This window comes from Ursus arctos, unplaced genomic scaffold (assembly GCF_023065955.2).
Source record: "Ursus arctos isolate Adak ecotype North America unplaced genomic scaffold, UrsArc2.0 scaffold_24, whole genome shotgun sequence".
NCBI lineage: Eukaryota > Metazoa > Chordata > Mammalia > Carnivora > Ursidae > Ursus > Ursus arctos.
The window spans coordinates 19,018,413-19,034,563 of NW_026622919.1; the positions used below are offsets into that span (position 1 = coordinate 19,018,413).

Below are 16,151 nucleotides of genomic sequence, written 5' to 3' on the forward strand. Positions count from 1 at the left end.
CTTGCTCTGTTTAGACTTTCTTTAACCATAACCCCAAGCCTTGCTGATGCCGGCTTCCTGGAATCCAGAGTCTACCCAGTCTTTTTCTGCTGCTATGACTTACATTCCTTGATTGCTTAGTTTGGTAATGACCCCGTGTATTTGCCTTTAAGTTGCAGCTTGATCTGTCAGAGCAACTCATGCTGACCTGTGGTCTGGTAACTAATGTTCAATCTTGGCCAATGATATTGTGCCTGTGTTGATGCCCTCAATGCTACCTGTGCCCCCGTGGACACTTTGTAGGTCCCCCAGCTCCACTGGCACTCCTGGCCAGCCCAAGACTTTCTTTCTCCAAAGGGAAAATATAGGTACACAGAGACTAAATTATTTGTTTAGGGAAATAGAAAAAGAGCTAGAAATTTAGCGAAGCCAGAATTAGAACCTTCAGATCGCATTGCATCTAAAATACAGTAATCAGCAAGACTTCATTCTTAAATAAAATGCTGTTTTAATAAAATACTGCACATATATATTTTTCTTTCAAAGATGTTATGACCAGGATGGCTGGTGTGAATGGTAATATATGGTGAACTATATAATTAGTAGCAAAAACAAGGGCTCTCAAATAAATAGGCTTAAACATTTTTTTTAAAAGACATATTCTGCAACTCAGCTGAGACTTAAGAACAGGCAAGGGAGAGCTGGCTTTTCCTCCGAGAATATGCTCTTGGTTGGCTTGGGATAGAGAAAGGAGTCATATTTACCCTCTAGGAATCAAAAGTAACATTGGAGTGACCTTCTGGAGAGAGGAATCCTTGCCTCTCCTGGCCTTTTTGCCCAAGATTTCAGAGCTTAACGAAACCATACAAAAGCACTACCCAGAGCTGCCTTTAGGCATCTCGGTATCCAGCAGGATGTGGAGCCAGTGGAAAATTCTAGGGAAAGCAGAGCTGGGCCAACAAGGAGGAAGATCTAGGGTGATAGAGGAGAAGCTGACTATATCTGAATGCTCTGACCCAGCACAAATCTAGGTCCCTGGGGCCATTCAGAAATCCTAGTAAATGCAAAGACCATAGATATATATTAGAAAAATATAAGAAGCAGAATTACCCCACTAACTACCTATTAATTATACTTTAAGTTGGTCCCCCACTATTCAGAGTCCCTTACCTAAAGATTCAAATATAATCAAAGCCATTTAAATATTGTGTAACATAATTTGCATGATATGCAGGATACAAAAAAGTCTTCCTTAAGCTATCATCCCTCTTTCTTTATCAAATCCACTGCTCCTTTCCTTTTTCTGTGTAAGGATGGGGACAGGTAGAAAATTCTCAGTTGAGATCCCCAGCCTGGGACTGTGAGTGGGCCCTATCTGGAGGTCTTGCTTTTGTATATCTCAAAAAAGAACAAGTAAGTCTTCAGGGAAAAATCCAGAACGACCCAACTTCTAACAGATAAGGCTTTCTCAACTAGCCTTAGTAGCTTTTCCAAAAAAGCCCCCACCCAATACAATTAGAATTGCAAAGGAGGAAGGGGTCGCCTGAGCTGACCCTAGCACCTCTGGCCTCAAAACGGGCTGGCAGGAGACCCTAGCCACCCTCAGTGGTTGGCACGGTCATTGACTTTGAATACTGAAGGCTCCACACCCCTTACAAAGACTTCTTGTCCGGCTGGCCCAGGACGCGGGCAAGTAAGTAGGGGATGAGGCTGACAGATGCCAGGGGCACGGCCGCACTCTTGCAGAAGGACAGGGCGTAGAAGATCAGCTCAACTTGGGATGGGGGTTTCAAAGAGTCAAAGAGGTGCAGGAGGATGAGCGAGACCACAATGCAGCTGACGCGGAATGGGGACCACTTGCCGAGCCTGCCTTTGCAGCTCTCCCTATACATGCTGGAGTTGAGAGCCAACCCCAGGCCAAACAGGGTCCCCAAGTTCTTGAGGAGGCTGGCAAAGGGCGTGGTGTCAATGTGGACCCATTCCGGCCGCTCACACCATCTCTTGGCTTTTTCTAGTGTCCACAGGAGGTCTACGCCCAGCCCCTTGAGCAGCAGGTAAAAGCCAATGGCAAAACTAAACAGGAAGGAGGTGATGAGAAAGTATTTCCTGAGGCTGGCATTGTAGATGCTCTGGGTGTGGCGGAAAGTTTCAGCAACAGCAATGCCTGCGTGGAAGAAAGAATGACCGTGAGAAATAGGGAAGACTCTGGACCTTCAGCTGGGGGGGGGGGAGCGGTTGGAGCAATGGGTGGCCTATCATTCATCCGGCCAATGTGGCATTAAATCACAGAAGCTAGATTAGAGAGTCACCTGGTTTATTGCCCTATGCGACTCCAGCCTGTCCTCAGCCATAGACTCTCTCAGATGGAAGAGTCATGTTGCATACATTCTCCCACTGTACGCATGTTTCCTGTCGGGGGTGCTCATGTTTCTACTTGAATACCCACAGGGGGAGAGAGCTCAGTCCCACTTGGGCAGCCCATTTCATCTTTGAACGGATTTGATTATCAAAAATTCTTCCTTGTGCTAAGCTGAAATGTGCCCCCCTTCCAATGCCATCTGTTGGTCTCAGTTATTTCTGCAGGAGTTAAGTTGTAAATCTAGAACTTCTGTATAGAGCATGTTTGAAGACAGGTATCCCTGTCTCTAACCTAAATATTCTCAGGTCTTTCATGTAACATGGCTTCTAGACTCTTCCTCAAACATGGCACCCAGGACTAAACGCTGTGTTATTTTCGTGGCTGTCATGAAACCATCATCTCCCTTGTACTCTTCAGTCTTCTTGTAATGCTACTGTGTTCTGCTCTCACCCATCTCCAGGGGGAAAAGTCTACAATTTCCCTAAGGTCTTATATTCTAGCACCTCCCACAATGTATTCTAGTACCTCTTACACTTAACCTAAGTCTTTTCTGCCCCTTATAAATGGGATCTAAGAAAACACAAGTACAGTTGATTGACCCTGGGACAACATGGGTTTGAACTAGGTGGGTCCACTTATACATAGATTTTTTTTTATAAATATGGTAGAGCACTGTAAATATATTTTCTCTTCCTGCTGATTTTCTTTTTTTAGATTTTATTTATCTATTTGAGAGAGAGGGAGAGAGAGAGTGTGAGGTAGCATGAGCAGGAGGGAGGGGCAAAGGGAGAAGCCGACTCCCCGCTCAGCAGGAAGCCCCATGTGGGGCTTGATCCCAGGACCCCGAGATCATGACCCGAGCTGAAGACAGATTCTTAATTGACTGAACCACCCAGGTGCCCCTACTCCTGCTGATTTTCTGAATAACATTTTCTTTTCTCTCGCTTGCTTTATTGTAAGAATACAGGATATAATACATATAACATGCAGAATGTGGGTTAATCGACTGTTAATGTTCTCAGTAAGGCTTCCAGCCAACAGTAGGCTGTTAGTAGTTAAGTTTTGGGGGAGTCAAAGGTACATGCAGGTTTTTGAGTGCCTGGCGGGGGGGTGGGGTGTCCATGCTCCTAACCTCTGCATTGTTCAACTGTATTCAAAACTCTGAACCTATAAGAAAGACCAACTGTAAGTTTGCAAATTAATTTACCCAAATAAAGAGCTTTTCTAGAACACTGTTAATTTGCTAAATTTGGTGGATTCCCTTAAAACTAAACTAAGGGCCGGGGTGCCTGGGTATGGCTCAGACAGCTAAGCATCCGACTCTTGATTTCAGCTCAGGTCATGGTCTCAGGGTCCTGAGACTGAGCCCCAGGTCCGGCTTCACGCTCAGCGCGGAGTCTCTTTGAGGTTCTTCTGCCCCTCCCTGACTCTCTCTTTAAATAAATAAATAAATAAAATCTTAAAAAAAATAAACCAACTAAACTAAGGACCATTTCCATTTGAAAACCAGTAAGAAATAAAGACTATGAAAAGTAAGGAAATTTCAAGCTAATTCAATTGGGTAAGTTAACATGATGTATCGCAAATCTTCTGAAACGTATCTAATTGTGTCGATCTGGGCCCTCCTGTAGAAACGAACACCCACCCTTAACCTTCAACCCACTGAAGTGCTAACAGCATTGCTGACACCCAGAACACGAGTGGCATGCTCGGGTTTTGTCCCCGTTGGGGAGACTCAGCACAGGAGGGGCAGGAAGGGAGAGAACCAAAGCAGCTGATACCTGATAGGACTCCAGCAACAACCTGATGGGGAAAATGAGCAGCAAGGTAGATTCGGGACAGACAGACGTTCAGCTGCACGGCCCAGAATGCCAACCACAAAATGACGTTCAAGCACCTGGAACAGAAGAGGCGGTGACAACCGAGCCCAGATGCGCACCCCTAGCGAGGAGAGCAGCCCTGGCAGGAGCGCCGGAGCCTGGCACGTAGGGAGAGTCAGTGGAAGTTTTGTAAATTGAAGCCCGTACTCCAAAGCTCAGCGATGCCCGTGTCTCGTGGTGAACCCTTGCACGTGTGAACGCTAAGCTCCCCTATTTTATATGTGTGATCATTAAGCATTTGCACCCTGGCTACATGCTCTGGATTCTCTGTAGTGGGAACATCTTATGTTTCTTTGTTCTTTGAACCTGGACAAGGTGACTCTTTGGTTGATATAGAAATGGGTTTTTAGGGGCACCTGGGTGGTTCAGTCATTAGGCGTCTGCCTTCGGCTCAGGTTATGATCCCGGGGTCCTGGGATCGAGCCCCACGTCAGGCTCCTTGCTCAGCAGAAAGCCTGCTTCTCCCTCTCCCACTCCCCCTGCTTGTGTTCCCTCTCTCGCTGTCTCACTCTGTGTCAAGTAAATAAATAAAATATTTTAAAAAATGGGTTTTTATTTAAACCCTGCCAGTCCTACACTATCTGATCTTGAGAAGTCCCTTTACCGTGTTAGGCCTTCTTTCCTTATCTGTCAAGTTAGGGGTTGCGCTCGTAGGTCCCTTCCAGCCCTGACATCTTGTGGCTCTCACGTTTGCCCTCCGCAGAATTGTCGCAACTCTGCTCAGTACCAGCCGAAGGTGGGGTGGGCCAACTGTGGGGAATGTGAGGAAGGGCGAGGGGTGTGTGTGTGTCCGTTACAGAGACAGTCACCTCCTGCCCTCCACCACCTGCACCCCAGTGCTGAGTTCTTACCGAAATCTGTAGGTTGGCTTTTTCTTCCCCCGAAAGATAGTGAGGGTGGATGTGACCATCACGTAGTATACACCCGCTGTGCCCATGGCATGACCGGAGGGACTCCCTAAAGGGTAGGGAAGAGATGAATGGATGAACTAAAGGTGAAAAGTCTCCATCTGGGATATTGCTAGGGGATGTCCTCTATCCATCCATCCATCCATCCATCCACCCGTCCATCCTTCCATCCGACTATCTGTCCATCCACCACCCATCTTTCCATCCTTTCATCCATCCATCCATCCATCCATCCATCCATCCACCCATCCTGCCATCCATCCATTTACCCATTTAGTCATTTATTAAACAAAGATCTATTGGGCTCCTACCACATGCCCAGCACTGTATGAGGCTCTGGGGGTAGTGGTGAGCAAAACCAGAGAAGGTGCCAGCTCTTGCAGTTAACAGTTGAGAGACTACACAAAGAATCAGCATACTGGGTGTATAACTGCAAGTCAATCTGCCCTCCATCACCTCCTTCCACTCTCTTGTTGTTCACTCTTTTCTGGTCATGCTGGCCTCGTTGCTCTCCTTTAAACATACTCCCACCTCAGGGTCTTTGAGCTATTGGTCTTTCTGGCCAGAGAACTCTTCTACCAGAAATTTACTTGCTAATTTCTTTGCCTCCTTCAAGTTTTTGCTCAAATCTCTCCTCAGGGAGTCCTACCCTGACCACCCTACCTAATACTTCAACCCATACTTCCTGATCATTCTACCCTGAGAGATAGAAGGTCTTGAGATGTGCCACCCAGATTCCCTTCTAGACTGAAGGACTTCTCTTCCCAGCTGTTGAGAATGTGGTCATGGATGGCCCTCAGCTCTCAGCCTTCTTCCGGCATTGCCCTGGGCTGATGAGAGCCATTTTGATCAGGGCTACCCTCTCCCCAGGGGCAGTCTCCACCCAATCACCGCTCTATATTGCGGTATAAATTGTGATCTTCTTCACACACTTCAGGGCAACTCTGAAGGGCCATCCCCAGCTTCAGAGCTCCCCGTGGGATTGGCTGAGACCGAATCCGAATTAGACTTCTCCTGCTCAGTTGGTTTCTGTTCTTCCTTCCAATGCGTTACTCCCCCATGCAACGCACGGGAGCATGACCTCCTGCATGCTAACCTACAGCCAAGTGTGCTTTCCAGGGAATCCCGTAGATAAAGCCTTGCCTTTCCTTTTCTCCTCCTCCTCCTCCTCCTCTTCCCTCTTCCCTCTTCTCTGCTCTTACCTCCTCCTCCTATTCTTCTTCCTCTTCTCTCTCTTCATTACCATCTTCTAATATCCTATATATTTTACTCTAATATCCTATATATATATTTACTCCTCATATCCTATATATTTATTCCTATATATATATATCATCTTCTAATACCCTATATATTTACTCTAATATCCGCTATATTATATATATCCTATATATTTTACTTCTAATATCCTATATATCCTATAGACGGAAAGATGGATGGATGGATGGATGGATGGATGGATGGATGATGGATAGAGGACATCCCCTAGCAATATCCCAGATAGAGACTTTTCACCTTTAGTTCAATGATTTTGTATATTGTGCGTGGACACACACACACACACCCCCCCCCCCACACACACCATTCAAATTTCAGCTGCACAAGGGCAGCAATCTTTGTTTTATTCACTAAGGTACTCCAAGGACCTAGAACCATGTGTGGCCCGGCGGAGGAGCTCAACAAATGACATCTGAATGAATGACTATGCTCTGAAGTGAACAAATAGCTAAGGGCCACGCCCTAGCTTGGGAGTCAGGGATGGGGTCCCTGAGGAAGGGCTGATGGCACCGAGAATTAAGGGTGAGTGAAGGGGTTGGCTATTCCATTGCCTACTGAGAAAGGAAATCTCATCTATCGTTTGATCACACAAGAACTGTCTGGTTGTAATTAGTAAAGCGCAAGCCTGGTGTGGGACTGGACAGGCAGCTCAGGAAGATACATCTGCTTGGCCAGGCCTTGGAGAAGGACAGCCAGGGGATTAGGCTTCTCCTGCTTTCACTCCCTGGACAAAGGACCATAATGCAGTTACTCTCATGAGCCCTTTGCCCATTAAGAGTACCTCGCCTCTCTGGACTAGCAATTTAGGTTCTGGAAATATTAGGCAGATTTCTAAAGTAGCGGTAATGTGTTTTTCAGGAAGGCCTCCTTGAATTCAGCTGAAATGGATTTGTACCCAATAGAAGACTATGACTAAAGCTTGAAGGAGTGGACCTCCTCCTGTCCCCTCAAGGACAGCTTCGTCTACGGTGACTGCTGACAGGTGGCCACCATGACATGCAAGGTGCATCTAGCTTCTGTCTCTGCCGGGGCTGGGACTCTCACCGGGTCCGGTCTCACAGGTGACTGGAAACTGCTTTATCAGTGGCACGGAGCTGTTGTTGTAGTAATCAGTGTCCATGACCCACCAGTATGGACGCTGTCCAAATAGAATCCTGTAAAAAAGCAGAACCCGTGTCTGGGGTTACTGAAGGAACCCTTTTGCCCGAAGCCCACACCTTTGAGAAGAGAGAGTAGTATGAGGAGAAGATTTGTGTGATCCTAAACAGAAAGCTATTAGCTTTGGCTGCCTCCAAGAAGGGGACCTGGGTGGCTGCAGAGCGGTGGGGAGGGAGACTTTTTTTGGTACGTCCTTTATATAACTTTAGAATTTTAAACTATTTGAATGTATTATTTATTCAAACAGAAATAAACCCAAGATCCTAAAAATCCATATTAACGGAAGCCATGTGACTTTTTTTAAACCCCAGGAAGAATTTGTTCTGGAAGGACACATACAGAGCTACAGTTTGCAACTTGGACTTGCAGATCCTGCCAGGTCCCTATGCTCTTGCCTCAGGTCTCAGGGAGTCTTGGGTTTCCTCTGACATCAGAGAATGTGCCCTAGACTCAGGGACAAGCGCCCTCAGGAGATGAGGCCTCCTTGCCGTGAGAATTGCTCTCTGTAAGCACATAGACAGCTTCCGCTGCTTTCTTTGTATCCTCTCTGCCTTGGAACAGGGTATCTAGCTCAGACAAACCCCTTCCCCTTTAGAAGTACTAGATATGTTTTTCGTTGTGGAAACGGTGTCAAGGGTCAGCCCCTCCGGGGATGGAATAGTGATTTTTCATGGAAATCGGAGACAGCCATTAACTCTGACCTCCGCCAACTCAGAAAATTCATGGTTCTTCAACTGAGATCAGATGTTTAAAATAACCCTTCACCTGTTTACTTTTTCAGGTCATGCTGTTGAATAGGGGACATTACAGACAACACTTAGATTATTCAACAGAGGTTTCAGAACCACATCAATATGCTTTGGGCCTCTCAACCCCATGACAATTATTTTTTTGGACACTAAAAGATGTTTATTTTTTATGGCCAAAGAATACGAGAGCTAGAAGGGTCTTCAGAATCACATGACAGTAGACATACACAGTTTAGGGATGGTAAAGGTCTTAGCTGGCCCAAGCTCTTTATTCTCTAGACACAGAAATAGAGGCCAAGCCAGTAACGTGCTACAGTCAAATGGTACTGGCTGACAATTGTGAAATATGTAGGATTTTTGCAAGCTTGACCCATCAATAGATTGCAAGTGGCCCCAGTGGGGATTTAGCCACAGGGGAAATTGACAAACGCTAGAATTAGGGCTTCCTCCTGCCCGCTGAGAGAGTCGGTTCATCAGCATTGACTATAACATAGTTCTTAAGAAGCTTGCCTCTGAAACCAGCCTGCCTGGGCTGGAGTGCTGCCTCTGCACTGACCGCCATGTGATCTCGTCGCGCTTGCTTATCTCAATGCCTCTGTCTCTTCATCTGTTACATAGTAGTAACTACCGGTACCACCGCAAAGCGCTTGGCACTTGGCCTAGTACTTACTGAACGTGCAGTAAATGTTAACTAGAATGATTATTAAGGTCCCAGAGATAACCTAAGTTTACAGATTATAAAACAGAAACTCAGAGAGTTGCTTTGACTTGCCCAGGACATATCGCCGGTAGGTGGCTGAACAAGGGTTGGAGCCCAGGTCTCTGGGTTACTCCTCATTTCCCCATGCAATGGGTTTTTAAATTATCTACGTGTTTCCTGTTTTCATACATGAGCTTTCCTACATCTATCTTTATGTTCCCTACTCTGCTGCGAAGTAATAAAACTCTGCTTCTTTGCTTACAACCTTCCATCCATATGAAATAGCTTTGCCTGTATCTTCAATTCATTGACAGGGTTCTCTCTGTCTTTTCTCTTTAAGCAGATGATCCAAGGTCGGGAGGGGAGTAACCTGTGGCTTCCCGAATAGCACAGAGAAGGCAACTTGCGATGGACAGACATTTCCAGAGAGAATGCCAGCCTCTTCCCTTGCCGAGCTCCTCTCTGTCTGGCTCTTACTCACCACTTAAAGACGAGGTTGAGCCAGTCTCCAATCACAGCTACCCAGAGGAGCTTGATGCCTACAGCTTCACGGAGGTGGAACCAGATGGGGAAGAGGACGTAGAAGGCATTCCTGAGGTCTGCGATCACCGACACCAAGATGAACCAATCCTGGGAGTCCCGGTAATTGACCTGGAGGTAGTGCGTGGACTGGATCCCAAAGTCATGAAGAGCATTCATTCCGTGCTCCATCCTTACTCCCTGGCTCCTCAGGCAGCCTTCCGTGGAGCCCTTGCAGTGAGTACAGACGTGGTGGTGATCGCTCTGCTATCAGCCTGCGCCTTGCCCCTGTTTTTATACACCCTGGATGCAGTCTGCAGGTCAACCCAGCCCTGATCTTTGGACTCAAAAACCACTTTTGTCTAAAATCTATTGATCAAAGGTGCATCGTCAGTAGGTTGATGCAAACATGTTCGGGGTGATTTACGTAAAATAGAAAAACAGGCACACAAAAACAGCCTGATCTGCCATGTCCTCGGCAGGGCCAATTATTAACTTGGGCACGCTGCTGGGTAGTGCACGGACTGCCCTCCTGGCTCCGAAGCCAGGCCAGAGACACAGGACAGAGTCTAAATCTGCCATGGTTCTTGCAAAGGTCCTGATGTCCTGTCTGCGAGCGCACTTATTAGAGGACAAAGAAAAGTCTTGGTGCTCTAGCTATCGCGTTTTAAAGAATATTCCTTTTAAAATACAGTCAGTTCTATCATCCTGGGAACCATCACTTTGCTGGGCCTTTCTTAACTGCAGAGGGTCTCTGAAGTGCTTCTGGTCTGGGAGCTCAAACCCTCTTCCCAGTGTTGGCTCTGTGTCTCTTAGGGCCAGAAAATAATCATCTTTGAAAGCACTGATTCATTCATTTAATGGCCTTCAGGTTGGGACCTTTGGGGTTTTAACACACAAGTTTAAGCAGTAGAATGATGTGTGTTCATGCAAAAACAGTGCAACGAATATGTGGTTCTCAATAAAAACACCTGCAAATTGGTGACCGGGGGACTCTGGAAGGGGCTTCTGTATGTATATATTTTTTAATACATTTGAATGTAACTTCTGTATTTTTTTAATGCATTTGAATGTAGCTGTAACACAATGTTACATGAGTTCCAGGTGTACAACATAGTGATTCAACAACTGTATACGTTGTGTTGTGCCCACCACAGCGCGGCCGCCATCTGTCACCGTACAACACTCTTACAATGCCACCGACTGTATTCCGACTACAGCATTCCCGATTACAGTATCATCGACCGCTGTACCATTCATCCCGGTGACATTCATTCCATGAGGTCTGGAAGCCTGTATCTCCCACTCCCCTTCACCCATTTTGCCCATCCCCCCACCCTCCTTCCCTGCGGCAACCATCAGTTTGTTCTCTGTATTTTCATTTGTTTTGTTTTCTTTAGATTCCACATGTAAGGGAAATCATGTGATATTTGTCTTTCTCAGTCTGGCTTATTTCACTTAGCATAATACCATCAAGGTCCATCTGTGTTGTCACAAATGGCAAGAGCTCACCCTTTTTTTTTTTTTTTTACGACTGAGTAATATTCCTGTGTGTATATGTGTGTGTGTATCTATTCGTATCTCTCTATATACCGTATTTTCTTTGTCCATTTATCTGTGGATAGATAGTCGGGTTGCTTCCATAGTTTGGCTATTATAAATAATGCTGCAGTAAACACGGGAGTGTATATATGTCTTTGAACTAGTGTTTTTGTTTTCTTTGGGTAAATGCCCTGAAGTGGAATTACTGGGTCATATGGTATTTCTATTTTTTTTAAAGATTTTATTTATTTATTAGAGAGAGAGAGAGAGAGAGAGAGAGAGAAGGAGCAGGGGGAGGGGCAGAGGGAGAGGGAGAAGCAGACTCCCCGCTTAGCAAAGAGCCCAACGTGGGGCTCTATCCCGGGACCCTGAGATCATGACCTGAGCCAAAGACAGACGCTTTTTTTTTTTTTTAAAGATTTTGTTTATTTATTTGACAGAGATAGAGACAGCCAGCGAGAGAGGGAACACAAGCAGGGGGAGTGGGAGAGGAAGAAGCAGGCTCCCAGCCGAGGAGCCTGATGCGGGGCTCGATCCCTTAACGCCGGGATCACGCCCTGAGCCGAAGGCAGACACCTAACGACTGCGCCACCCAGGCGCCCCCAAAGGCAGACGCTTAACCAACTGAACCACCTGAGCACCCCTGGTATTCCTATTTTTAATTTTTTGAGGAAACTCCATACCGGTTTCCACAGTGACTGTACTAATTTACATTCTCTCCCACAGTGCATGAGAGTCCCTTCTTCACCTCCTTGCCAACACGCGTTATTTCTTGTCCTTTTGATTTTAGCCATTCTGACAGGTGTACAGTGATATATATTTTTTAAAATATTAGTTTATTAAGTAATCTCTAAACCCAACGTGGGGCTTGATCTCATGACCCTGAGATCAAGAGTCATACGCTTCTCCGACTGAGCCAGCCAGGCGCCCATGTAAGGTGATATTTTATTACGGTTTTAATTTGCATCTCCCTGAGGGGTTTCTGTATTTTGAGCTTTCTTTCACGTGTGTGTGTGTGTATATATACACACATACACACACATACATATACATACGGATACGTACATATACAGTATGGTCTCCAGGAAGTCAATGCGATTTCATTATAGCCATGGATGTGACAAGGAATAGATAAAAGTGACAGATACCAAGTTACGAGCGACAACGCTGCCAGCCCAAGCAGAAATCGTCCCGTAGCAGTGCAGAGACCAAAGCCTCACACACTTGGGTCCCCTAGACCTCTTGAAGGGAGCAGGGGGCTGAATCAGGTGATGGGCGGACATTTTTTAAAGATTAGAGCTTGGATTTCCCATCAGTAAGTCCATATTGCCTTGTAAGGGGTAGACTGGGGACAAGGAAAAGAAACTCAGGGCTAATGAGTGGGTAGCAAAGGTTGACAAGATTCCATGCTGGAAATGATTACAATGTCATCCAGAAGGTGCGATGTGCAGTCTCACCCCCACCTCCCCTGGGCTCCCACCCAGCTCAAGCGGACTCCAACTGCCCTTGACCATCTTGTCTCTTGCTCCAAGCAGCGCCATCCCGCCACCTCTAGCCTAGAGAGCCGCAATGGTGGCGGTGGTGGCTGTGGGGGCGCTGCAGGTGGGGCTCGGGGTGTGGAGGGGGGTGTTCTGCATTGTCAGGACTGCGAGGCCACAGGTAGGAGGCCCCATCAGAAGAGATGGCCCCTTCCCTCTACTAGATAAGCCCTCCTTGAAGGTATTGAGTAACTATGTGGGGATCCCTGGGGACTGGATTTTTTATGGTCTGAGGTGAGTCCAGGGTGAATAAGGCAGATCCTCTGACAAAATATTCAAAGGCCACTGTCTGGGCTGCTTGGGGCCAGAGCCTCTGAGTCGGGCGGGGTTCCGTCATGTGATCAGCAGATGGGGAGCCAGTGGAGAGCCCTATCTTCTGGAAGAACCACGCGGAGAAGGCTCGCGTTGATAGAGTCACAACGGGGCTGATAACCCATTCCGGGCATATGGGGCAGCCTTCTGGCAGGTTGCCCTCCAGGGAGGGGGACCCTCTTGGTCAGAGCAGTTGTGTACATCATGAGACCATTTACTAGTCTTTACCTTTCCATCCTCCCGCTCCTTCCTGCTGCCTCCAGCAAATTTTTATCGTGTGCAGAAAAGAACGAGGCCCCAAAGGACCTGTGTCTGCTGGAAAGCTGACTGAAGAGAGAAATTGTAGAGTTCTCAGATCCTCAAAGAACTTGTGGCTATTTGAGGTAAATACTGTGGACAAAGCATCCCATTGCTAGAGATTTGGGCGAGAATCCACTCAGAGACCGGTCTCCCGGAGGCAGGCTTCCATCTTTACCCCTAAATCCTGTCAGCTTCCCCCTCAAGAAGTTCTCCAGTTTAACTCGACAAACGTTTAACCCTCCTGGCCCTCTGAGGATTCAAAGTTAAATCCCCATGTCCTCAGGGATCTCGACAATGTAGTGGGGCAGGGAGGCCAGGCCTTTCACGGCGATGTCAACGGGAGAATCCTTAAATTAAAGCTGAATCCATTGGTACAAATATAAATGAGTTCCTTCTTATTTTGTCCTCAGTGGAGATGACTCAGGACTTACTAACGCCTTCTGGGGTGATGACTAGCTGAGTCTGGGAAGCAATAAGGATGGAAAATTATAGAGGCCCCCCTTTTCTGTTTTTGACAGGTACACTAGCCCGGGCACTCCTCAGGCACTTTCTCCACAAACAGAAACTCAGAGGCCTGGGGATCTTGGTTTGGGAAGAACATGAAGGAAAGGGGCCAGAAAGTACAGTCTGGTCCTGGCACCTCCTCCTCCAAGAACAAGTCTGACTCACTTGCCCGAACAAGTTTATTTGCCGACAGGAAAGTGAAGCGGGAAAGGAGCCAGAATTTGCCACACACCTCATCCAAAAATGGCATTTCTTACCAAAAAAGAAATTCTGACTTCACCTGCAGCCCGGTCCTCTATTCTGCTTGGGGCTCTGGGTTCTGTTGAGAAAGGAGCTGCCGTTTGCCTCGCTCAGGGGCCATCGCTAGAGAGGGTCTTGTCTGCACACGGAGGCAGGGATGCAAACCCCAGCTTCGAGCCAGGGCTTGGAGCAGAGCACACCCCTCTAAAGGATGAGCTCAAGCTGTACGAGATCCAGTTTTATTTGTAAAAATTTCTTTATTTGCTTTTTTTTTCCCTACCAAGTGATCGGTGGGGGTGAAGTGTTTAGGGGTAGACAGTAGACACTGGCTGGATTGACGACTGTCACCTTTTCAACGGGTGACCCAGTTTCTTTTTTACGAAAACATGTTGGGGACAGCAGGTGGAGGGAGAGGGGGGTTAATCATTGTTAGCCAGTGAAAATGGCTGACTTATCTCTGGCGTGGTGAGAAAGTTCAGCTTCAGGACCTTGGACTGTGCAGCTATTGACCAGGTGGGGGGAGCATGGTTCCTGTCTCAGGATGGGCTGGACACTTTGTCCACGGAAAAATGCTGGAGGGCACTTGCTTCATCGTCAGCAGTGAGGAACTCCCCGCTCACTACCTCCTGTCACCCCAGGCTCTGGTGGGTGATCAAGGAGAACCCTTATAGGAAGCACGGACGGACCCTCCTTTGTCTCCCCCCATCTTCCCTAACTGTCCTCCCCAAAGACGCTGTTTTTCCCCCCAGAGAATATCCTGTTTCCACAAATGGTCAACCAGCCCCCTCCCCGCCAGATGGTGGACAGTCCTCCCGCTCTTCATCAACCCCTTTGGCGGTACCAAATCACACGAGCCCTTAGGACACAATCCTGCTGTCACATTTGATCCTTCCTGCCAGGGGTTAAACTTCGTCCACTGTGCACTGCAGAGGCAGTCTCCAAAACAGTGGTCAGAACTATTTGCAAAAGCTCATTTTGAGCTTTTTCTGGTCTGTACCCCAGAGGCAAAGAGGGGCTGTCTGAGGTGAGACAGGAAATGTGACTCAAACTAAGGATCCAGTCCCAACCTGCCGTCCCCTCCTTGCTTCAGCTCATGGATTCTTCGAAATTCTTTGAAAGAATTGGGGCCGAGGAAAGAAGGGAAACTAAGTCCTACAGCAGCCAGAGCTCAGCCTGGGCTGAGGGGGGGGGAGGTGGAGTGAGGTGGGGGCTGCTGGGTAGAGGTGGGTGTGGGGCAGAAGGAGGGTCTTGGTTTTCCTTAGAAGATTCTCAGAAATACCCTGAGGCCTCCGGCAGGCAGCTTCAGAGACCGCCCCTCCCCCACCACTATCACTAGCATTTAAAAGGAAAATAAAAGATTACGAGGGAAGATTAAAGAGCTGTGTGTCACTACAGTCATCTGGGTTTGACAAAATATGCCTTGGTGACCGTCACCCTCCGTTCTGTGTTAACATTCCTGAGTCTTTGGTTTTCCTTTGAAAGTCACTCCAGCGAGCTGGCGCCCGACTTCTAACGATCAAACAGAAGTCAATGATCCCTTATGGCTAGAATGAGAAGATAAATGTATTCATATCTTTTCCATTAAAATATTTTCAAAAGTTCTATAGTCACGGGACGCGTGGCTGGCTCCGTTGGTGGAGGCGGAGGTGGGGGGGGGGGGGTCTCGATCTCCGGGGTGGGACTGAGCCTCACGTTGGGTGTAGACATTACTTTAAAAAAAAAAAAAAAAGGCAACATAGTCACATAGTTTTAAAAAATTCGGAGTACAAAGGAGTATTCAGTGAAGCCAGCTCTTCCTCCCACCTCTAGGTACCGTCCAGACACCAGCGTGGCCAGCAGGCAGCCCAGAGCTGCTGGGGGCTGGGGCGCCAGGGGGCCGGGGGCCGGGAAGCCCCCACGGGTCTCCAGTGGCAGGGAGCTCCCCACACAGAGGCTGGCCACCAGCCCAGATCTAGATTGGGGGAGGGGGCTGTCCCCTCCCCTTCTCTCCTCCCCCCTCTTTTCCTCCCCCAGCTCTGCCCTGCTGTCTTTTAATCAACTCTTTCCTTAATGGCCACAGCATTTTCGTCCCAACCAAAACACCCTGCAGTACAGCCAGTTATTAGCCCTTCCCTCTTCCGGAGCCCGGCTGGGGGGAGATAATTAGGAAATCAGTAGTCTTGGACCCTCTGAGCCCACACCTTAC

The 16,151-nt window shown here is 47.6% G+C and overlaps 1 protein-coding gene across 1 annotated transcript; it reads right to left on the reverse strand.

Moving 5' to 3' along the window:
- Positions 1-470: 470 nt before the first annotated feature.
- Positions 471-9,860, reverse strand: G6PC1 (glucose-6-phosphatase catalytic subunit 1). Its single transcript, XM_026512745.4, has 5 exons — positions 9,493-9,860; positions 7,449-7,558; positions 5,070-5,175; positions 4,120-4,235; positions 471-2,143 (listed from the first exon to the last, which is right to left on the reverse strand). Exons 1-5 carry the CDS (start codon positions 9,720-9,722, stop codon positions 1,632-1,634), a joined length of 1,074 nt encoding a protein of 357 aa, XP_026368530.1. The 5' UTR covers positions 9,723-9,860; the 3' UTR covers positions 471-1,631.
- Between the last annotated feature and the right edge of the window lie 6,291 nt (positions 9,861-16,151).

What these genes read in the sequence shown, in the direction of transcription:
- G6PC1 (XM_026512745.4), bottom strand. Translation starts at nt 9,722, where the DNA reads ATGGAGCACGGAATGAATGCTCTTCATGACTTTGGGATCCAGTCCACG. An exon ending in AAGCCAACCTACAGATTTCG is followed by an intron (nt 4,236 to 5,069) that starts GTAAGAACTCAG and finishes CTTCTGTTCCAG; the next exon opens with GTGCTTGAACGTCATTTTGT. An exon ending in TGTTGCTGGAGTCCTATCAG is followed by an intron (nt 2,144 to 4,119) that starts GTATCAGCTGCT and finishes TCTTCCACGCAG; the next exon opens with GCATTGCTGTTGCTGAAACT.